This window comes from Abramis brama (genome assembly GCF_963993115.1).
Source record: "Abramis brama genome assembly, chromosome: 2".
Taxonomy (NCBI): Eukaryota; Metazoa; Chordata; class Actinopteri; order Cypriniformes; family Leuciscidae; genus Abramis; species Abramis brama.
In genome coordinates, this window is record NC_139964.1 from 33538458 (window position 1) to 33562968 (window position 24511).

The 24511-nt window shown below is 37.4% G+C and overlaps 1 protein-coding gene across 3 annotated transcripts in view; it reads left to right on the forward strand.

The window, feature by feature from the left end:
• Nucleotides 1-24511, forward strand: part of fbxo41 (F-box protein 41) — a 78114-nt gene that overhangs the window by 21583 nt on the left and 32020 nt on the right. For all 3 annotated transcript variants that reach the window (XM_084101338.1, XM_084101339.1, XM_084101340.1), the window contains exons 3-8: nucleotides 6144-6351; nucleotides 11928-12001; nucleotides 17444-17799; nucleotides 21147-21382; nucleotides 22555-22670; nucleotides 24119-24271. In XM_084101338.1, coding sequence (XP_083957464.1) covers nucleotides 6144-6351; nucleotides 11928-12001; nucleotides 17444-17799; nucleotides 21147-21382; nucleotides 22555-22670; nucleotides 24119-24271 — 1143 coding nt within the window. The remainder of the gene's footprint in view (nucleotides 1-6143; nucleotides 6352-11927; nucleotides 12002-17443; nucleotides 17800-21146; nucleotides 21383-22554; nucleotides 22671-24118; nucleotides 24272-24511) is intronic.

The window sequence follows — 24511 nt, forward strand, 5'->3', positions numbered from 1 at the left end:
ACCGCAGCCACAACAGCGCTGAATGAATGATGATCTGCTTTTATGTGATTTTTTTTATTTTTTTACATTTGTTAGCTATGGCATGCAATATCTGATATTCCGACTGTCAAATATATGCAACGCAATATATATAACGCAAAGTATTGCAAGAAAAAAGGCAAAATTAATGCGATCTTAAGACAATTTTTTAAATACTCGGTGGGCCGGATTAAACAGCCTAACGGGCCGTATATGGCCCGCGGGCCGTAGTTTGCCCACCCCTGCTCTGGGGTCTAAGGTGTTTTTGGGGTCCTTGAGATGTTCTGACATGCCCTGACATTTGTGCTTTTTTCAGTTGCTTATAAACATATTAATGGCAAAAAAAAAAAAAAAATTACACTCTATTTAGCACAAACAGGGCTACCATAATATGTGAGCAACAAGAATGTACATGTTTGCATTTTTGAGAGAATAATGTTTATGCATGGTTATTGAAAAAACTAAAAACTAAAGTTTCTGAAATAAGGCCACAAAACACATACTAAATATGTGTCAATAAGACTTTTGACTAATGGATGTTGTCGCCTTTTTTTCCAAATGATGTGAAAATCACCCTGCCTTATCATTCACATAACACAATACATTGATTTAAATTTTGCAAAGCACTTTCTGTTTGGAAAGGCAATATTCGAGTGGGCGTCAACGATCCAATGACACCATCATGCATATTTAGTGGTTCGCACCTGAGGAGACAATGGGGCCCGCATACTTAATGAGCCATTCATTCAGGTGTGTCACCTATAGCCACAAGAAAGAATGCAAGAGCAACAGTTGGAAGCATCTCAATTTTATTTTATTTTTTTCACAAATTGTGCTTGCAAATTGGCCTATAATATCCAAGGAAAACATGTCTAGTAATTGTGCAGTTAATTCTCATACTGTATTTTCAGTTTTGGAATATTTATCCTCTCCCCAAATTTGTCACTAATAAAACACAATAAAAAATATTTAAAGAAAAGGCTTATATTTACCTTTTAATAGTTTGTTTACATCTACCTTGTAAATATATTTTTTTATTAAAAAGGTTACAATTACAACAACAATTCAAGTGTAATCTTTCTTTGTAAAAAATAAAGTATACATTTTATCATACATATTTCAAAGTTAAGGATTTGATTGATTATTTGATTACTTTATTTTTGACAAAACATACTATATTTAACATATGAGCAAAAATGGGCAAACAAAAGCTTATTTGAGGTGGCAGATATTTTACAGTAAAAATTTATAATCTATCCAAAACTAATCAACGAAATGTTGTCTTTCATATGTCTGTAACATAGGTCTTTCGTTTTTATTATAAGAAATATAAATGTTAAAGGACAAATCAAGTGAAAAATGAACCTAGGGGTAATTAACACATGGTTACCGAGTCGATCGTTCCCTGGAATGTGTTTTCATGAAAATCGAATATAAAGTGTTTTATCTTTAAAAACAGATTAGCTCATAACAGCAGTATATGGGGCACAGAGTAAGTGAAATTAAATCGCTATTTAATACCACTAACAAGGCTCAGAATAGCCTCACACTAACACGGTAACATAATGAGGGTCCTTACATACAAACCGAAGCATTGAGAACTTTGTAAGTGTACAGACAGTTTAATAAGAAGATACTTTATAAAGACAGTACATTACGCGTTTACATGCAGGATCCATCTTGGAAAACAGTCTCGACTAATCGAGCGACGAACGCCATCGATAGGATAGCTGGTCGATAGGAATTGCGTTTGTGAAATCTAACGTAGCACGGGGTTCGTGGCTCGATTAGTCAAGACTGTTTTCCTGTTTTTTATAAATTAGAAAGTCCGGCTTGATGAGACCAATATACGTACCAAGGTTTGTGATTCTAGGAAAAACTAAGCCCCCATTTTTTACTAAAGGTGGCGCTACTGAGCCATTCCACCATGCCCGTTTCTGAAACTTTGCACATCTCTACTGGATAATAAATGTGATGTGTCTATCGAGTTTCATGCAATTTCAAGTATGTTAAGAGTCTCAAAAGCATCAAAAAAGAATATTAAAGTTTGATGCGTTGACACGACAACAGTATCTAAGATATCAATAATCCTTTCACAGGTCTACATCTGCCGTTTGTCTACATTATACACATAAAGTTTGAAGCAAATCGGGTAAAAATAAGAGGGTGATTTCAAAGCATTTTGAAAGTGACACACTTCCTGCTGCCAGTTGGTGGCGCTATAACTTTGACTCACAATAGTCACATCCATGTGATCGGCCTTTTTACATGAACACACTGCTGAAGTTTCATCAAGATCAGTTAATGTATGCAGAAGTTATAACACACTTCCTGTTTCTCTTTTCTCGCCATAAATTCGTTTCCCCGCCACGGCCAAACCGTTCGAGATATCAAAAATCCGCTGGCAATTTAGAATCCTCAATGTCTTGACTTCATTCTGACCAAGTTTGGTGGTGATCGGATGAATTCTCTAGGAGAAGTGTTTCAAATTCCAGAGCGTACATTTTTCAAACAACCCATAATAGCCGACTTCCTGTTGGGCTGGCGTAAAACTTAGAGCACGAAAGTTGTTCGGCCCGATGAGATCTATGTGTACCGAGTTTCATATTATTACATGCAAGCGTGTTTGATTTATGAACCAAGTTTTCGGACCCCTTTCAAGGGGGCGCTGTTGAGCCCCCCTGCCACGCCCGGGTACCAGCTTCAGCTCGGCCCTGATGGCCGCGGATTCTGACCTGTGTGCAAAGTTTCAAGAGTTTTTGAGCATGTAAAGGGCCCCAAAAGTGGCAAAAAGGCAAAAAAAATAAAATAATAATAATAGAAAAAAATAATCCTACCGAAAACAATAGGGCCTTCGCCCTTTCAGGGCTTGGGCCCTAATAATCCTAACGAAAACAATAGGGCCTTCGCCCCTTCAGGGCTTGGGCCCTAATAATCCTAACGAAAACAATAGGGCCTTCGCCCTTTCAGGGCTTGGGCCCTAATAATAAAGAATAATCTTAACGAAAACAATAGGGCCTTCGCCCTTTCAGGGCTTGGGCCCTAAAAATTCCTAGTATACTTTGGGCTTAAGTGGTCAAGGTTTTGCTTGTTAGCATTGAGAAAAACTACTATTTTATTAAAATGCATACGTTTTTTTTCTTAATAAATAGTATATTCTCAGATATATACATGGACTAAAATCATAAAACGGAAATTTTGATTCCATGGGGTCTTTAATACAAACACACACTGATCACAGTGTTACTTTCCCTTGAGAGGCCAAACACATTATGGGTAGATAAACAGATTTATCAAGCTGACCGAAGAAATTAGGTGCCAGCCCTTTAATTACTGAAAAGTCACTACTGGAGTTGAATATACAATACAGTCTGGGGCAGAGGCAGACATCATGTATACAGATGTGTGTGTGTGGTATAGCATACAGTGAACACACACTGCTTTGCTCAGCCTCCACATTACTGGGCCTGTAATTAGTCTACTTTACACTGTGTTGATTGACTGTTATTCTCTCTGTTATGTACCTAGTACTCTGTTTGTCTCTGTTCCTACAAACATGATTGACCCATACTACAGTAAGAATACTGCAGACGAATGAATAGATAGCAGTCGATTAAGAAGTGATTACACAAGAGACTGAAAAACTGTAGTCTGATTGTTTTGAATTGGAACAGTACAGCCAAAAACATGAAAATGTATTCTCCCCTAGGATATGTCATTTTAAACTGATGTGACTTCTGTGTAACACAAAAGGAGATTTTTAAAAATAATTTACTGGTTGCTTTTTTATGTTATTTTTTCACGAAGTTACAATAAATGGGGACTGAAGCCTTTTTGCTTCAAAAAGGCACCATAAAAATGATCCACATGACTTGAAATCTATTCCAAGCAGTGACTTTTTTAGTGTTATTAATATGCTATTACCCATACCTACAGAGGACTGCTATTATAGTATTTATTAATATTTCAAATCAGCTTTTAATTTCATATTTTCAGTTTTCTTTTTTCTTTTAGTTTGTTTTAGCCATTTCATGTGCTTTTTCTCATTTTAATATAGCTTTAATTTATTTTTATTTCAGTTTTTGTAATTTTAGTACAAGAAATATATACGAAATAAGAAATATTTCTAAACATATTTATTTAAATTATTTGCAGAGGGTACATTTCTAATTTATTTTTTTATTTATTTTTTTATTTTTATATTTTATTATATTTCAGCTGTATTTTAATTACCGAAAATGAATTTTAGTAGTTAATTATCTTGTTCAAAGCATTAGATCATCTATTAAAGGTGCAGTAAGCTATTTCTGAGAAACACTGTTGATATTTGAAATCACCAAAACTAACACGCCCATATACCCAAAAGGATCACACCCCTATCTTGATAGCTCCGCCCCCAAATTCACAAACACAAACCGACACCTCCCCTCTAATGAGTGTATACGCCCCTTACTTCTGATTGGCTACTGGTGTGTTTTGGTGCTTTGGTCAGATCAACTTTCAGCAGCGTTTCTCAGAAATCGCTTACTGCACCTTTAATAAATCCTTACAACCTTGTCAATGTTTAAAACAATAAGAAGGAAAGAACATATATCAATTCTGCTCCTTTATTTTCTTTCACTGTGCCTTTTTGTCCCTGATTTTTTCACTACTGTACTGATCATGACATAAGTCTTGATTTGCTTATGATTAATTGTTGCACTTGAGAAACTAATGTGATGTACACCAGATCCATGAATTATAAAAAGGCTGCACTGCAGACTACAGTCTGTCTGACATGATAATTTAATAGAGCCTGATCTTTATCATTGTTATTTACTTAAAAGATCATTTGAGATTACACAATTACATAAATGGCAGCGAGATCACATTTACGCACATTCATTTTCCTGCTTTATAAAATGCCGCTTTCAATTTTTGGGGATAATTAAAGCTTCTTTCTTGAGCGCAGGAACTATTGCATATTCACTTTGTCCTGTGACGTAAGTTGTTTGCAACCTATGTTGATGAAATACTCAAGATGTCGGTATCTCAAAATATGATTTTCTTGGCGTATGAATATGAAAAGTCCAACTGTGTGAGAATCTGCTAAGAGTGTGAGAGAAGTTTAGAATAGCTGAGGTGATGGTGTCGACAGAGGCGCAAGCCAGTGTTTATGTGTACAGAGACATTTCCTACACAGAGATAACAGTTGTCGTGCTTTCATTGGCTGTATGCACACTCCAGGGATTTGCAGAATTCTGGAGGAGATAAACAAGTATGAGAAAAGGGACAAATGAGAGGGAGAAGGTGGTATCAGATTCCCCTTTCCCATTTGCCAAGGTGTGACCGCTCTAAATTTAGATGGTCCGTAGTCCTTTAAAGAGGACCTGTTGTGCATTTTTACATTTGCAACTTTCTATAGTGTGTAATGTTGCTGTTGGGCATTAAAAAGGTCTGCAAAGTTACAAAGCACAAAGTCACTCCAAAGGGAGTTATTCTCTATATCAGTAAGCACTGTTTCTGAACTTCCTAAAAACGCCTCGATTGTAGTCTTGAGTTTTCTTCTGGGAACGTACACATCACAATATCCCTCATTTAAAGAATTATCGCCCAAGACATATGCAAAAAAAAGGGGGTAAGGCCTGTTTGAGTTGGGTTAGTAGTTGTTGAAACCCGCAGTTATGGTAAGGGGCGTCGTATTTCCGAAACACACTCGAATCGATTGACCAATCACAACACACTGGTCCAGCCGACCAATCAGAGCACATTGCGCTTTTCGGAAGGAGGGGCTTCATGTGTTACTAACAGACTGGAAAGAGAGGGGTTGCAACAATGCAACAATGTAAAATATGTCAAAAATTTGTTTTTTCAACATTCAAGCATGAAAACCTATTCTAGTATACTCTAAAAACAAAATTAAGACTCTGTAAAAGAGCATAATATGAATAATGAATATATAAAGGAAACGCTGTTGGTAGGGGTGCATAAGGTCATATATACACCACACTAAACCACCATATTTTTAGAGTTACAGACTCAATACTCCTTAATGCATTGATCAAACTGACAAGCTATCACTAAATTCTCTAATAGTAACTCTGACAAATTTCTTTCTCCTTTCCATTCATTTCCTCCTCACTCAGAGAGGTGTCCCAGATCGATCAGTTCCTGCAGGAAACAGCTGCGCGTGAAGCCAATGCTAAACTGCGTCTTCAGCAGTTCATCGAGGAGCTGTTGGACCGGGCCGACCGTGCTGAGAAACAGCTCCAGATTATCAGCAGCTGTGCCACCACCCCCAATGGCAGCCTGGGACACTGCAGTCTGCAAGGATCCAAACATAATGGACGACAGGTACGGTAACTGAGAGAAAGAGACAAAAGAAAACTTGGCATTGGAACGATCAGAGATTCAGAGATTACACCTGTATTTGTAGTCATTTATGCATATATTGATGTGACTGGGCTTTTTATCAATGGAAAATCCATAACTTTGAATCACTAGCTGTTTCGATATCTACATAGAATAACCATTCAATTTGATCCTAAAAAGCTGTTAAAAACTCAAATCAATATATTGATTGCAAAGTGTGGATTTTGTGGTCATGAATGTCAGTTAGAGCTGGGCGATTTTTTCCCCTAAAAAAATCTGTGATTTTTTTATAAAAAACTCGATTTATGATTCGATTCGAGTTCTTTTCTAAACGCGCGCTGATTTGAACACACGCGCAGCTGAAATCTTTACGCACACGAGTCAGTTTTAACACTTTAAGGGGCGGGGCTCAGACCTTCCTGTTAACAAATGCCATATCGCAGCTTCTCTGAAAATCTTTTGATTGGTTGCTATGCCGTGAATGATGTCCTCCTGTTGCGATTGGCTGTTGTTGGCTCTCTCCGAACGAAGACACTCAAAACCGAAAGCGGGATGACAGACCTTAAGAATTTTTTTTACGTTTACGTTTTTACATTTTTGATTCAGTTCATCATTGATTGGGAGAGAACAGTTCAAACTTACTGGCTGTGGAAATCAGTGGGCGTGTCTCATTATACTATAAGCAAAACGCCGTAAAATAGCGCGCGCTCTGTGCAACCAAAACGGCGTTTTTTACGGCGTCATATGGCGAGATGAACGGCGTAAAAAGCGGCGCTTTCCATGCACACTAAAACGCCGTCAAATACGGCGTCATTGACGTATTTCGCGCGTCGTTTGTAATTTTACGGCGTCCAATACGGTTTAAAACGCCGTATTTGACGGCGTTTGGCTTTAAACGCGATTAATCTATGGCGTATTTCTGAGCCTCTTGGCTTGCCATAAGCGTGTGTTCAAATCTGCGCGCGCATGTAGAAAAGAACTCGAGCGTGTGTTCAAATCTGCGCGCGCATGTAGAAAAGAACTCGAGCGTGTGTTCAAATCTGCGCGGCGCGCGCGTGTAGAAAAGATCTTGCGCGTGTAAAACCTGTCAGGACTCGCGGCTGTTATTTCTGCTTGCGACTTGTTAATTTATGCGCACAATCATATTTTTTGTCCTCCAGTTTGGGATTTGAGAGTTCTGCATGTTTACATTTAACGTGCGAGCTTTGTCACGTTGCTCACACTGTTGTAATTCACTTGCGTGCTGTGTTTATGTGCTTGCGCTGTTTTGTCCACCATTTGATGCCATAGAAGACCGTTCAAAAATTAAACGTGATTCTTTTTGTCGTGATGTCGTGAAGCATCGAGGGCTGCGCCGCAGGGAGCGTGCTATGGAAACCTTGAAGGAAGATTTGGCGAATGCAAAATGTAGGGGGAGAATTTTTTTTTTGAAAATATGAATCGATTTGACCTACCAACTCGATTTTTAAATCAAATCGATTTTTTTCCCAGCCCTAATGTCAGTGTGATGCAACTATAGGAACAACATTTGAAAAGGTATAAAATATTTTCTCTGTTCTTAAACATAGTAAGCCGCCTATGGAGGCACCATTTTAAGACCTCATAGGTGAAAAAAGGAAAGACAACTATCTTTATGAGTATATGTGCCCAAGGTGCAATCCTGGAGAGTAATGCAGTCATTGGGTACTTTTCACATTTACCTTCACATTACATGTGAATTAAAAATGTGAATTATTTAATTATTGTACAAATACAAAGCTTAAAGGTCCCATGACATGCTACTTTTTGTAGGCTTTAATATAGGCCTTAGTGTTCCCTAGTACTGTATCTGAAATCTTTTTCCAAAAATTCAGCCTTGGTGCAGAATTATAGCCACTACAAGCCAGTCCCAGAATGAGCTTCCTTCAGACGGGCCGTTTCGGTGTCTGTAGCTTTAAATGTTAATGAGGTGGAAAAAGGCGGCGCAAGGTAGAGGGTGGGTGTGGCCTTGACCATCTTGCAACAACGGTACCATGCTATGCATGTTTACGTTGATATTGCAATGGCACGAAGACACGCAGTCGTTCAAGCATTTCAGTTCGACCCAGAATCGGATCCAGATGGAGAAGCAACGGATGAAGAAGTTGCAACTCAGCGGCACCAGCAGGACGTTTCCGAATGGTTAGTTTAAAATATTATGTCTGGATACGGTACTTTAGTGAATAACAATAATACTTAAAATTAGATCTATGAAACGACAAAATGATATTACATAATTTATTTATAAATTTATAAATTTATATTTCATATTTCATATATAATAAAAGTAATATATATTTATATATACATATATATATATATATATATATATATATATATATATATATAATTATATTGTGGTATACATCTGAAGCAGACTTATACAGATTTGTGCATTGTGTACAGCTCTATAAATAAAATTTGTATGTTTTTGCTGTGTTAGCTGTTTAAGCTGCAGATAGCATGGGGCTAAAACTGTTTATTGTGCCTCTATGTTCTAGTACAGAGATCTGTAACGTCTGTAATTTATCTTATTACAATTACATCAAGCTCTGCGATCTTGAAATGCGGATATCGCGCACACCATATAACCAACAGGAAAACGGTTATCCAAATAACAAAGAAGTGTACAACACTCGCGTTACAGTGTGTGTATTCACACACATACTTGATGCTGTCTACCTTTACATTAGCGCAAGTAACTGCAAAGCTAATGTGACAGCCACAATCTACGCGTAACAAGCTAGGTAACCATAAACAGTAAAGCAACACACTTATATATCATTAGTTGACTTGCTTGTCCGAGGTGTGTAGCGCTGAGCCAAAGAGAGTTGGAATAATAAGAAATGTTTCTTGAGCACCAAATCTGCATATTAAAATGATTTCTGAAGGGTCATGTGACTGAAGGCTGGAGTAATTCAGCTTCAACCATCGCAGGAATAAATTAATTTTTTGCAATATATTAAAATAGAAAAGTGTCATTTAAATTGTAATAATATTTCACAATATTACTGAATTTACTTAATTTTTGATCAAATAAATTCAGCCTTGGTGATAAAAAAGGCTAATTTCAAAAATATTAAGAAGTACCGACACCAAACTTGAATGGTTGTTTATACTGTATGTGTAGAAAGATTTGCAAGAGTCAAAGAGATAGTTATGTAATCAGCCAAATATATTAGCCTATTAGCATTATTAGCTACAAGTGCATACACTCAAAAAAAAAAAAAAAAAATGTAAGCCCTTTTTTTAAGATTAAGGCTTTATAATATCTGAATTAGTGAAGGAAGACTTTTTCTTGTGGACACAGCGGCATTTACCACCACATCCAGAAAAACACTGTCCGTGTTCCCACTTTGGAACCTGGGCATGCTGAGACATTTTTTTACAGAATCTTTTATGAGAATTGTGCATGGTCTTCTTTATAACAGGTTGAGGATAGGCAGTGAAAATTGAATGAAAGTGCTTTGTCATGGTTGCAATTCTGTCTGAAATTTTCTGTGAGATAAATAAATCTTAATGCAATACTCAGGAAATGTTTCTTACTAAATACTCATCAATGCTAACCTTTGGTCTGTGAAGCTCCAGAGAACCTTTTACAGTGTTGAAAAATTGTATATATGCCAGTGCAAAATTCTGTGTGTGTAGGTGTGCACGCCACAGTTACTCACACCGCCATTTTTAGGCTTGTTATTGATGGCACATTCAGGCAACACCCTAACATGAGTACCCTGCTCTGACATCATTGGGGACCCCTTTGCCACCATGGAAACAGCAATCTACATTTGTCATTCACTCATATTGTATATACAGCACTGTTGACTCAGCTTGAGTTCACACACAGCCTGTGTTCCCAAATGCCAGCCACAGCCTTCTAGTCTCCTACTATCTGGAGAGGAAGTACTCTCAGTGATGTCAGAAGAAGGGAACAGTGTTTCAGGAGCATGCATGCTGTGATTCAGGACATTTGGCCTAAATTAGAGCATAGACATGCACTGTGCAGGGTTATGACAACAGGAAAAAGCCAGAAAGAAAGCAAGCAAGAAAAAGATGCAGATTTCTTGTTCTCATCTCAAGCATTTCCCACAATCCCGGCCAGCCTTTTTTGCTGTGCATTGCTAGTGAAATCAATAGTGCTGCTTTTCCTTTCTGCCCCATTTCTGCGGGCACTGCGTCCAGTGTGTGTTTGTGAATGTTTGTGTGGCCTGTCAGCACTATGGCACCTTGCTTGGCCCATATTTCCTCTGGTGTATCACCTAACCAGCTAGAGCAGTTATTTAAAGGCACAGTTTTCCTATTTCCTGCATGAGATTGGTGAGTCTAATACCTACGTCTGATGAATGAAAGTCATTAGTAGTTGATCGATATGTTGTTTTTTTCTAAAACACCTGAAGTATTATTTTCAGAATTGTACAGGGAAATCAATGTAGGCCAAGCTGTTTTCACTCAGAGCACCATAAAAACAAGAAAAATAACCATATTTCACTGCTTTTTGAGATCCTACAATTGTGAATAAGCCCTTAAATGCAATTGTTATTGAAATGTTGGCAACACTTTACAATAACGTCCATTAGTTAACATTAATTAACCACCTTAGTTAACATGAACTAAGAATGAACAATACTTCAGCATTCATTAATCTGAGTTAATATTAATTTCAACATTTATATGTTAATAAAATCAGAGGTTGTATTTGTTCAAATTAGTTAATGCACTGTGAACTAACACGAACAAACAATAAACAGCTGTATTTTTATTAACTAATATTAACAAAGATTAATAAATACTTTAACAAATGTTTTGCTCATTAGTGATAACTAATGAACCTTTTTGTAAAGCGTTACCAAAATGTTTCATTTTTAATAGAATGGCTGAAATTAAATAAACACGATTTTAGACTATATTTTCTCTAAAAATTAGAAAGCAAGAAATGTGCATTACCCTTTGACAAGGCTTTCAGTGGATTTGTTAAACTGACACAATCGATCAGGTGAGCATGATTGTCAGGAAACGGTTTGGTGTAATTTCGCCAATTATTTGGCCTGGTTGAGTCTTTCAGCAAGGCACAAAGCCGCAGGTAAGGTTGCACCAGGGGGATTGCCCATGTAATTAGTGTACGGCAAGCCAGTTTGCATAAAAGTAGCTAAATGAGTAATCAGTGATGCTAAGAAAACTGCTGCTATTTTGTACTCAGAGAGTTTTGAAACATATTATCAGTGTTGACCCAGACTAAACCTAGTCCTCATAAAGCATGAATATTGACGCTAAAGCATGTTAGTGGTAACCTCAATCCTCAAACCGACAAAGTGGTAATGGTCAATAAAGTTCTGACATAAATATGACATGTTTTTCCCATGTACTGTATCTCTCTGAGGCAGCTCTTCGTTTTCTACCCTATACCTCTCTATCTGCTTTGATTCTATTTATATTTACCTACTGATGTTGAGCTGCAGTATCTCAGATGTGTTCAGTGAAATTTTGGAGCATCTTTCTCTCTCATACACACACTCTCAATTGATTTCTCACTCTTTCTCTCATAGAGAAATTCCAGTATCTCTGGGCCATCCAGGGGAATGTACCAAGTGTCCGATCGACGTTCCTCCCCCAGCACTGCGTAAGTCTCGGGACAGCAGAATTCTGCCTGCATGACTTCACAAATATATGAATGTTTTCTCATCAGCCAAATTTTCTTACAGTTATTATGGAGTTTTAGACTTGTATATTAATGTGTTTATAATTTAATAATATCACTAACTTTAAAATTAAATTAAATCATTTTTGTGTATTTATTAATTAATTTGTATATTATGCAATTCATTTAATTTAATTTAATTTAATTTAGTCATTTGATTTTTTTCTATCTAGTCCTAGAGAACAATGGAATACTTCACAATAGTGTCAATGTAGTGGTGTTTTATTCCTGAATTAATTAGTGTTTTTCAACAAATCGGTTGAATGACTGATTCAGTGACTCACTCGTAAAGACAGTCACTTGTTGCCAGAATTTACCTTTACTTTTATTTACCTTATTTTTAATGTAAGGGCAGTCTGTAACTTGAACTTGTCGAGGCTTCCGATCTCATCCACTTCTAGTTATTTTAGCTGTACAAAAATGGTCCATTATGCTGCTTTGCATTCTTTTCTTGTATTGCCATATATTGTGTTGTATTCATATCTTGTATTCAAATCTTTATTTTTGGCTTCAAATTCAAGATATTTACCTATAGCGACTAATGAAACAGATTTTGCACACGTTCACAGAAAATAGCTTACTTCTGTGTTGCAAAATAAGGTGCTACATAAAGTGTAGTTTTACTTCAAACTTTGAAGTATTAGATCTAAGATTTGGCACCAGCCATTTTGCAGATATATCTTAAATTCGGCAGAGCAGCAAGTTTATGTCTTTTATCTGCTGTGAGCCATGGGTATGTTGGAGTCAGCCTGGTTTGGGATGTGTCTAGGGAAAATCACTAGATTGTTGCATTTGCCTCAGGGTTAAACCAGTCTGTAATCTCTCAGCCATGCAGAAGATATGCGAAAAGAGCTGTGTGTGGAAAACTAAAGTGCCTTAAAGGACAAGGCTGAAAACAACCAGTACCAAAGGCTCTAGAAGGATAGCGGTGAAAACATTAGTTTAAACTCTGCTTCCTTGGATAGTCTTGTTTTTTGTGTTGTATTGAAAGCATGTAAGTGTCAGGTCAGGTTTTGCCTACAGAGTAGAGACCAAATGTCCCCGCAATAATGAAACCCAAACACTTTAACTTTAAAAGTTAAACAAAACTTTAAATGACATGAAACTAACTAAATAAAAGAATTCTATTTTTTTTTTTTATAAATTAAATCATGTTTTAATGGAAATTTCATGTTTTTGTGAGAGTTAATTTGTAGGCATATGAACTTCTCAAGAAACGCGGCGAGAACAACCACTAAAATAGACAATAACAGACAAAGAACAACTGAAACTGAGAACTATATATACACAGAAACACTAGGGACTAAACAAGATAATTAACAAGACACAGGTGAGACACATGAGGGCAAATCAAAAACCATGGCAACAGAAGAGCATCAACAAAGAAAACACTGGAAACTGAACTGAGAACATTGCTCAAAGTCCAAACTAGAGGTGAGTTCATTCTGAACTGTAACAAGCCTTCACAAGCTTATAGAACTTGTAGTTACGTGTAAAATAAATCATTTTCTGAGAGCTACGGCTTGTATCACCTGACCACTGCAGATTTAAGGTATGTTCGACTTGAAGCGGCGCTGTGCAGACCGTTCAGTGTATGACATCAAAGTACCGCAAAAGCATTTTGAAAGCATACAGAATTATAATTAGGACATGGCGTTAGCGCAGCATAGAACACATGCAAAACATGACAATATATATTGTTTTCAGTTTTATAAAAACTGTTGTTTAATAAGACTTATTTTGTGAACCATTGTTTTTAAGATTTAATATTAATCTAGTGAGATTGTCTCAAGTCACTAAGCATAACTAATATGCATCACAAACATATTATTCTCGTTTTTATTTTTAAGTCATCTTCCATTTATGTGATTCCCTGTAAAATATCATAACTAACCTTTGTGCGGCTGCTCGTTTAGCTAGTTTCTGATCTGTGAGTGAGACAGCAACATCCATCTGTTGTGTGCGTGCATTTGAATCATTTGGTGCTCTGAGGGAAGGAAGGAGCGTGGGTTTGCCCGGAGTCTGCTGTCCCTAAATTGACATAGACTCCACAGGTCTTCCTACTGAATCAGACAGGAGCGGACTGAAATGATCACTGCTGTTCCTTCATTATGGCATAACCACCATCATCCATCTGAGTCACTTATAAACAAGTGGCATATAAACTAAAAAGTGTGGGAACTGTAAGAAATTAATACTTTTATTCGGCAAGGATGCATTAAATTGAAAGTGACAGGAAAGACTTTTATATTATTACAAAATATACTTATTTCAAATAAATTATGTTCTTTTTGTTCATCAAAGAATCCTGAATCCTGTCATGGTTTCCACAAAAATATTTCAGCAGCTGTTTTCAACATTGATAATAAGAATAATTTTTTCTTGAGAACCAAATCAGCATATTAGACTGATCTCTAATTCGGATGCTGAAAATTCAGTTATGCATCACAGGAATAAATTACATTTTAAAATATATTCAAATATAAAACATCTGTATTTTTGATCAAATAAATCCAGTCTTTATGAGAATAAGAAACTTCTTTCAAAACCATTAAAACCCCCAAACTTTTGAACAGTTATGTATATACTCTTCATTAATATTCTGTCATTATAACTAGGGTTCTTATTATTTTTGATCAAATTCATTTAATAATATCATGCTAATTCATAAAGAGAAAATCTGACATAGAGATAATTCAAATACATTACATTTTTGTGGCAGATGAGTAAAGCACTATAGACATTACAAAATGTGTTTTTAAAAGTCGTATATAAATTGATTGTTTTATTTTATTAAATTTAAAGGGATAGTTTGCCCCAAAATTAAGCATTTGTCATCATATCCTCATGTTGTTCCAAACCTGTATGAGTTTCTTTTTTCTGCTGAACACAAAGGAAGATATTTTGAATAATGTCGGTAACCAGACAGTTGACGGCAACCATTGACATCCATAGTATTTTTTTCCCATACTATGGAATTCAATGGGTGCCGTCAACTGTCTGGTTACCGACATTATTCAAAATATCTTCCTTTGTGTTTATCAGAACAAAGAAACTCATACAGGTTTGGAACAAGTTGAGGGTGAGTAAGTAATGACAACATTTTTATTTTTGGGTCAACTATTCCTTTAAGCCAGTGGTTCTCAATTCCAGTCCTCGTGACCCACTGCTCTGCACATTTTGTATGTCTCTCTTATCTGACACATTTCAGCATCTCTATTTTTGGCTTCAAATAAAAGGCACAAATAAGCATTTGAAGTAAGGGGTGCTGAAACATTATGAAAACAATATAATACAATACAGAGACTGCACTATGTCTTAAAGTTCTTCTGAATTTCATTTTTTTTTATGTCAGAAACTTTACATATGCATTCTTTTTAGCTTTTGCTTTTGAGCAAATGAATGGTTTTTGATATCTCTACCATAGCCAGCCATGCATTACACATTCCTACTGTGTAAGCAGTTTCAATGTGTCCCAGCTTGATTTCTAGTGTGTTGTTTGCTCTTCAGCCCACTGTAAAATAGAAAAGTAAGCCTGTCATTGTAGTCAGTTGCCTACAGCGGAGCCTGCAGTCACTACTGACTGCTGTAGCACAGTATCTCTTTAAGTCTCAGTGTTGGCTTTTGAATTGTAACATCTGGAGAGTGACTAAATGTCTGGCTGGAATCCCCAGTGGAAATTCTGTCCCTGCTAAGCCTTGGAGGAGAACATTCCTTATCCTTACCCACAATCCCATGCATATGCCCTAACTGTTCCCTGAGTTTAGTGATTTATCTTGTAATGATTAAGGAGAGGTCTTGTGCAGTGGATGTGTTCAGAAGTGTCATATTCAATTAAACTGAAATTAAGTTGAATATGTCTTGAAGGTAAAAAGGAATCAGGAATAATGCATTGACATTGGCATTGACTAAATTTAGTCGGCCAATTGAGTCACAGCTTCTTCAGATAATTTGCTTTCAACTATCAAACTTAAAATGTCAAAGCGGCTCTTTTCTATACAGTATAAAGGTCTGCTAATTAGCTCTTATAAGATCTATAAGAGTTACTGTGAAGTTAAAATGCTTTTTTTCTTTTGGTCATGTCTGTACCAGGATTGATAATGTGGCTAATCAAAAAACAAAAAAAAAGAAGAGGAAGAAGTGCATGACACCCCTAAAAGTGTTGATTTAGTGTTGTGTACCCAGCGCTTGGTGTTGAAAAGAATCCTCTGAGGAGTGTTTTGATAGAAAACAACTGAGAGTCACTATTGTATTAAGGAAATAACCCATTACTCATTCAGGCTTAAAAATAATAGAGTTTGCAGAGTCTCTTATTTCTAAATTAGTGGGTGTGTGTTTATGTGTATTATAGGAAGTCTGTCTAGACAGATCTGATCATATTTCCTGGTGAACTCACTGTTCTTTTTACACACTCTGAACACAAACCCTGTATCCTAAAGCAGTGGTTTTCAACTGGTGGATCTCGATTCTCGACCCATACAATGGGTGCAAAACGTGCAAAAAAAAACAATCAGAGTCTCATCTCCCATTCCCTTTAAAAGCCAGTTGCGTTCGTGCCATGGCGGATTCGCTATTTACATGGTGGAATTTGCAAGTGGAAACACTGAACTCTTCTCCAGAGCGCAAACGGATCTGCTCGTGCGTGAGGTTAAAGCACGCAAGCAGACCATCTACGGCACAAGCCGGATTCCACCATATCTTAATGTACACAATAATAATCTTTTACATCGTAATCCTTTTATTTTTAATATTTGGCACGTTTGTGTGCTGCCGCGCATCCCTGTGTGTGTAATAAGAAGAGTTACGGGCGTTGTGCACCCGCCTATTGGCGCATAATACTAAAGCGCCCTTTAAATAACTAAAATACTTTAAATAAAAAAATATTGCGGCATTGACTTTAGACCATGTTTCAGTTGGTCAATGGCGCAGTCTATTTCAGTTGCCTCAAAATGGCAACGTGCCAACAATGCGCCTGTACACACCTCGTTGGGCGCACCATGACCATGGGTGCACAAATGCATTTTCTATTTAAACAACGTGGCGCAGGACGTAAAAATGATACCTTTGTCGGGATGAAACTAGCAAAAATCCTTGTTTAATATTGACCAAACAACACTAAATTCAAAAGTCCATTTAATATTTAATATTTGGTCATGTCTCTGCAATAGAAATGCTACAGCCACAAACATGTGGACATCAAAACATGCAAACTCAGAGAGAGGGTTTAAACTTTTATTTTGGAATGGTTCTGTTTGGTCACCACTAGATCTCCAGTAATTCCTTTCATGAATTCCTGCAAATTAACCACAACATTGTGCCTGACTGTTTTGCTCCATGCTTCCCTTTTGTGGTTTTGTTAAACAGTGCATCAGGACGAGGAAAGTCTGTGTCCCAGGGTTCAGGAGGTTACGACAGTGACAGTGTGGACCTCCATGCTCTGGAGGACTGCCCTGATGCTCAATACTACCACGTCCAGTGCCGACTTGGGGAGGGAGGCGGAGGAGGAGCATACGAAAGGACAGGTGCTTCCCGGAGCTGGGGTCTCCGCAAACAGGCCATCCAGAACTGGCAGCGTCGGCCATACCGGAACAGCACGGAGGGAGAGGAGGGCGACGTGTCTGACGTAGGATCCCGCACCACAGAGTCTGAGGCCGAAATGTGGGAGCAAGACAGGAGAGCAGAGCACGGGGGTAACCGTGGAGGATACAGACTTGCTACAGGTGCGTCATTGACCTGCGTGGGCAGGACGAGCGTATAGAATCTTGTCCTGGGGCTTATTATTTTGTATTTTTTTTAAATGTTGGTGGAAGAGCATGGTTCATTTCTCAGGGAACCCAATTCCAAATGCATAAATGTGAATGTAATTTTCTGCTTGTCAATCATTTAAAACATAATTTGGGGCAGAAACTGGCTAGATCTATAGCAAATGCTGCCATGGTTGCAAATGTCCTTTACCAGTATGTGTGTTTGTGAGTTAAACGATTGTAGAGCGGTTTGTCAGGGCCGTGGCCACTCTACCCACTCTCCAAATAATGGTCAGGTATAGTCAGGTCAGAGGACCAGGACGCTGAGAGAAATTAGGTCATATGAATAAACTGCCGTCAGGAACACAGGCCAGAGGATTTGCAAAACGGCCGGCAGATTTTGAAAATACACAACTCAAATGGTCCTACCTTCTTTCCTCCAACGCTGGCCCTGACTCCACCCATTCGAAGAACATGGACACGCAATGGATGGGAGGGGGATGGGGGGAGGGGGTACGACCGTTTGATTGACAAACTTACTGTCCAATGATTCTAGGTGGTCTTGGAAATGATTGGCTGGAGTTTTTCGAGTCCTGCCCGTTCCACAGATGATTAAATTGCTTAATTTTCATTTCAGTGCTTCTAACTCAGTGGCTGTAAGTGGGTTAGGAATAGGATTTCAAGTGATTTTGAAAAAATGGGCAAAAAAGAGAATCACATACCCCACCTTTAATAAACCCTTATCTTGAGCAAAATAAGCAAGCTGACATTTAGTACAATCTATATCTTTTATTACTGTTTGATACAAATGTAATTTACGTCTCTTAGTTTGTCAAGAGATTTAAAGCACCGTTTTGAGTACGTGCTCTAGTTACGCAAGAATGAGCCTATGATTGATTCTGGAAATAAAGCACAATAACTAAGAAAAATGAGAATTAGTCCTCAGATGCCATGTCTGTAATTTATAGCAAAAAAAATCTAACATTAATTCAATCTCAAACGGATTCATTAAAATAAGTTATTACTCCTCCACCTGCATGATGTGGTTGAATGACTGATTTGTGACAGGAAAACAGTCGTGACTAGCTAGAGGATTTCTTCAAAGATGCATCGTACTATGGTTATTAAGCAGCATGTCGAGTGTGTCACCTCTACTTTGTTCAGCTGTGGCAGAAAATGTAATAATCAATCTGTAAGGGGCACCAGTAGGCCTGCTCACATCATATTGACCATTTTAAGGGAGTTAATTATAATTATATGCAAGTATATTTGCTAGAATTCTTTATTCTATCATGACTGAAGCCAACATGAAATCCTATATTTGAACCACATCATATTAGCCTAGAAATCTAGACGCACCCTAGCGGCAGCAAAATGTATTTCGCAGCCAGGTGGGTATAGCAACTCTCAATAGACCTTCTAGCTGCAAAAACCTAAATTGGGTCAGGCCAATCACGTCGTGTATAGAGTAGGCGGGGGCGGGCTTAACATATGACGACAGAGTTGCGACGGCTGCCACTTGAAAACAAAGAATGACGGCTGCTGATGGAGAACAACGGTCTTTCGAATCGGCTTTGGCCGCGACTTGGAGTTAAGTTTTTCTTTGAGAAAAGAGCAAAGAACGGCACTTAAGTCATTCTTAAAAAAAGGAAGATGTGTTCGTCGTTTTGCCGGCCAGATATGGCAAAAGTTGAATCTATCAACTAAGCTCCGCTGTTGGGAAAACGCTCTGGTTGGTTGAAGCGCTGTCCTATTGCGTGCAGAGGGAATTTGAAAGACAGCCGTTTATCCCGCCCCTCGGATTGAGCCGTGTCTATGGTGAGTTTCCAGACCTAACATCTTGATGTAGGTCTGGCTTGCCAGGCTAACATCATATGCCATCCATGCCAAACAATGTCAGCGCCAACCTGGAAAAGTATTTGGAAGTTCTAAATGAGAGTTCAAGGGATGTATTCTGTGAATTTGTTTAAGTGCAGACTTGTTTTGTGTTTAAATGAGGAAATTAATGTAATTAACACATTTCTTTTCATTATTTTATATAATTGGTATTATTTTAATATTTTAGAAAATATTTGTTCACATTTGGATGTCAGTTCAGTACATATTTTTTATTTAAAATAGTTATTATTGTGCCATTTGTTCAATTTAATTTTTTTTATTAATAAGAACAGTTAATAAACATTTAAAAATGTGTTATAATTTCAGAACATTTTTTCTCTGGAGCAAACGATGTGGGATCAAGTTGCCTGCATCAATTGATAAACAATCATATTTTCCCATTCCAATCCAAAAATGAAAATGATGTCATTATTCACTCACCCTCATGTTATTCCAAACTTGTATGACTTTCTTTCTTCTGCTGAACACAAAATAAGTTATTTTGAAGAATATGGGTAAGAAAACAGTTGATGGTATGGAGAAAAAACACTATGGAAGTCAATGGGGCCCATCAATTGTTTGGTTTCCGACATTCTTCAAAATATCTTTTTTTTTGTGTGTGTGTGTGTGTGTGTGTGTGTGTGTGTGTGTGTGTGTTCAGCAGCAGAAGAAGAAAAAACTCATACAGGTTTGGATCAAATACAGGTTTGTGTAAATTTCAGAAATCAAGACATTTTTCTCTGCAGCAAACAATGTGGGATGAACTTGCCTGCATCCACTGATCCAGAGTCATCTTTTCCCATCTTACTGCTAGTTGATGTTTGGTTTTGGACCATGGTTAGTTTATCCCAAGAGAATCCTCCATTGCTAGCATTTGTATTTAACTGTATGCATTCAGTACACATCAAACCCATGCCATGGCCAGGAGAAGGTCAAGCTCCATTCTGTTAGCACCATTAAATTTGAGAGCCTGTTTGAGTCACAACTTTTGGCAGATTTTTGCTTGATAGATTCTGAGTGTCTTAAACATGTATGCGAATGCTGCCAACACCCATTTCTTCAGTCTCAATCTCGTTAGATTTTCAACAAATTGTGGATGACTCAGGAGACCTGAGTCTGTCGAACTGGAGCTGTGAGATAGAAATGGCCTGCTGATGGTATGATTTTGGAAGATGTTCAAAACCTGTGGGAGGCACTGAGACAAGTGAACAGAGGCTCATAACTGTCCTTTTTATTTGACTGTGGCGCCACCATATGGACATACATGGAGCCAGTTAAATTCACCCCAAAATTAAAAAAATATATATTTTTCCTATTCTTATGTGTTATGAAAACTATGTGATTTTCTAATTGCTAAATGTCTGCTCTTTATATGCAGGGAAGCTGAATGGTGACTACAGCTGTCAAGCAAGTCTTCCTTGATCTCTTATTCTTCCTGTCACCAGGTCGTTCTGAAGGGGGATACAAGCATTGCCGCCATGAGAAAAGCCCCTCTAAATTCAACGAGGTGATCAGTCCTGAGGTGCTGAAGATGCGTGCCGCTCTCTTCTGTATCTTTACCTACCTGGATACGAAGACACTCCTGCGGGCGGCCGAGGTGTGCCGGGATTGGAAGTTTGTGGCTCGTCACCCAGCGGTTTGGACCAGAGTTCTGCTGGAGAATGCTCGCATCTCCTCAAAGGTTTTTAACACCATTCACACTAACATGCTTACAGTAGTGCTCCTGTTACATTTGGGCACTGACCACCCACTTTTTTTAGGAGCCTGGCTTACAGAATATATTTCTTATTTATTTTCTTTGTGGCTATTTCAGAAAATTCTTCAATAAAGATATCTAAGCCTTGAGTCAAACCAATCAGCTCTGACAACATTACGAATGACAACATTACAGCATTATAATTGAATTGGATTCAAATTGACAAACTGCTAATGAAAGAATGAACTATTAATTCATTTTCACTGTGAATGTTGAAATGAAATGAGTCTAGACTAACACTATAACATGACATTAAAACATGCATTAAACTTCTAGTGAAAGTTGTTAAATTACTTATAATAACCTGTAAGTCTGTCTTAAATGTTTAAGACATTATTGTTAAAATAACTCTAAATCTATTTTGCAGAAATGCTTTTGGATTAAGCCACCAGTAGACTAACAACTTAAAAGTAAAAGGGTCTTTCCTAAAATACAGCAGTACATTTTGAACTAATTGTTAACTAAATAATAATAATAATATGGTTGTGTTGTATTTTAGTTAAAAAAAGTAAAGCTTTAAAGGAAGAAAAGAACTATAGATGGCCATTGCTCAGTAAAGGATTGAGAGTTAGCTGACACAAGGGTTTCCGTATGAAGTTAATTGGGATCATTTATAAATGTTATGTAATGATGTCACTTCCTAGACCAAGAGGATGATGTCATTAAGGAACTGGCTTTTTTGTAAAAGGAATATTAAAAAATATATAATAGTATAGAAAGATATTAGGGGCACAAGGATTTTTAAAAAAATAGATTTTTTACTCATTTAGCTAAAAATGTTCATCTTTATATATATATATATATATATATATATTTATATATAAAATAAAAGTAATAAATTGTCATGTTAAGTTAGTACATTGCACCAGTAAATGTGGTAAAAGCATCAAACCAATATAGTAAAATTATTCATAATTCAAATGTGTAATGTTGTGTTAGAAGTAAACAAACTAATATGATTTCCATCTTTAAAAATTGACAGATCTGAATGTGATGTATAACAGCGTGGCATAAATGATGCCCATGTATTTTGTGACTGCTGAAAGTCCTGAAAAAGGCCAAGCTCTCTAACTCTGTCTCTCACTATGTTTGTTTAGTTCTTGTGCACTGTGTCTCAGTGGTGCACACAGACGCATTCCCTCATCCTCCAGAACCTCAAACCCCGGCAGAGGGGGAAAAAGGAAACAAAGGAAGAATATCTGAAGAGCACACGGTAACACGGTCTCCCTCTGCGCCTGCTGTTTACTGTACCATACTGACCCTGTGTGGCTACTGCCTTCCCACAGCTCTACACACCTCCTCTTTATTACCTTCTGCCCTCTCATCACTCTTTCACACCAAACAGATACACACTCACTCGCTCACACAGTCTGACACTTGTGAAGTGCTTGTTCAGAGATCCAGCGTGAGAAGGGAACAGAATCAGCTGCCTGTTAATTGCTCTGCTAAACCACCTCAACCAGAGTGCCAGTCGAAAACCTCATGAAAGAAAATCATCCTAATTTGAATATTTGGTGGATTGAAAAAAAATGGAAATTCTGTCATTATTTACTCACCCTCATGTCCTTTCAAACCCGTATTTCGTAACCCGTAACCTGATTTTCGTTCATCTTTGTAACACAAATGAAGATATTTGAATGAAATCTGAGAGATTATTGTTCCTCCATCGACAGCTACTTAACTGACACTCTGATACTTTAAAAAGTGAATTAAAAGAACGTAAAACTAATCCAAATGAATTGAGCGGTTTAGTTAGAATTTTCTAAAAAAAAAAAACACGAACTCTTTATATGATGAACAGATTGAATTTAGGCTTTTATTCACATGAACATTCATCAACTCACACATCAGTCGTGGTAAACCGAAGCTCAATCATGTTCTCTTGACTTGTGAGAACCAATGAGGTTCATTCTCATGTTACGCAGCACGTTTGAACTTCTGCAAGAACTAATGAGGTTCATCTCATGTTACGCAGCACGTTTGAGCTTCTGCAAGAACCAATGAGGTTCATCTCATGTTACGCAGCACGTTTGAGCTTCTGCAAGAACCAATGAGGTTCATCTCATGTTACGCAGCACGTTTGAGCTTCTGCAAGAACCAATGAGGTTCATTCTCGCAGGTCAAAGCAGGTTCGGTTGACCTTCTGTTTATATTCACTGATCAATGTTAATATGTGAATAAAAGCTTAAATCATATAAAGCGATTGTGTCTCATCAGAATATTTGGACTAAACCCCTCGATTTATATGGATTAGTTTTACGATCTCTTTATGAACTTTTTGAAGTGTCAAAGTGGTAGTTGTGTAGACTGGCAATGGAGGGACAGAAATTTCTCAGAATTAATTAAAATATCTTTATTTGTGTTCTGAAGATGAACGAAAGTTTTGCGGGTTTGTAATGACATGAGGGGGAGTAAATAATGACAGAATTTTCATTGTTGGATGTAGAGCAGGAAGACTGTTTTTTATGTTAAAATATCCTATACGAGACAAACCATTCATAAAACATTTGTTAACAGCCGTCAAATGAAAGATAATAGTAATTATTGCGGCAAATGGCACCCCAAGATAATAAAATCAAGACTGTCTTAACTTTATTAGGACGTCTGGTAACTGTAGTCATGTACTGAATTATTAATATATTCTCTTTCTTTTTTGTTTAGTGGCTGTCTTGAGGAGGGTTTGGAGGCTTTGTTGAAAGCTACCGGCAGTAATCTGCTCATCCTGAAGGTGTCTCATTGTCCAAATCTGTTGACTGATCGCTCTCTGTGGTTGGCGAGCTGTTATTGCAGGGCACTACAGGCTGTCACATACAGGTTGGTCCACAAGGGAGCACTGTTAATATAACACTGTTAGTATACCACTTATCCTTTTAGCGTACAATTTTGATTCTGATTGGTTAATTGCAAATTTTCGCAGTCAGATATTGTTTGTATTATGACCCTTAAACTGTATAAATGACCACTGTACATAGGAGACACGTTTACTACATAGGCCTACCTGTAATGAAAAATTATAATATTTATGTAGTTATTCATTAGAGTCTATTATAGTTA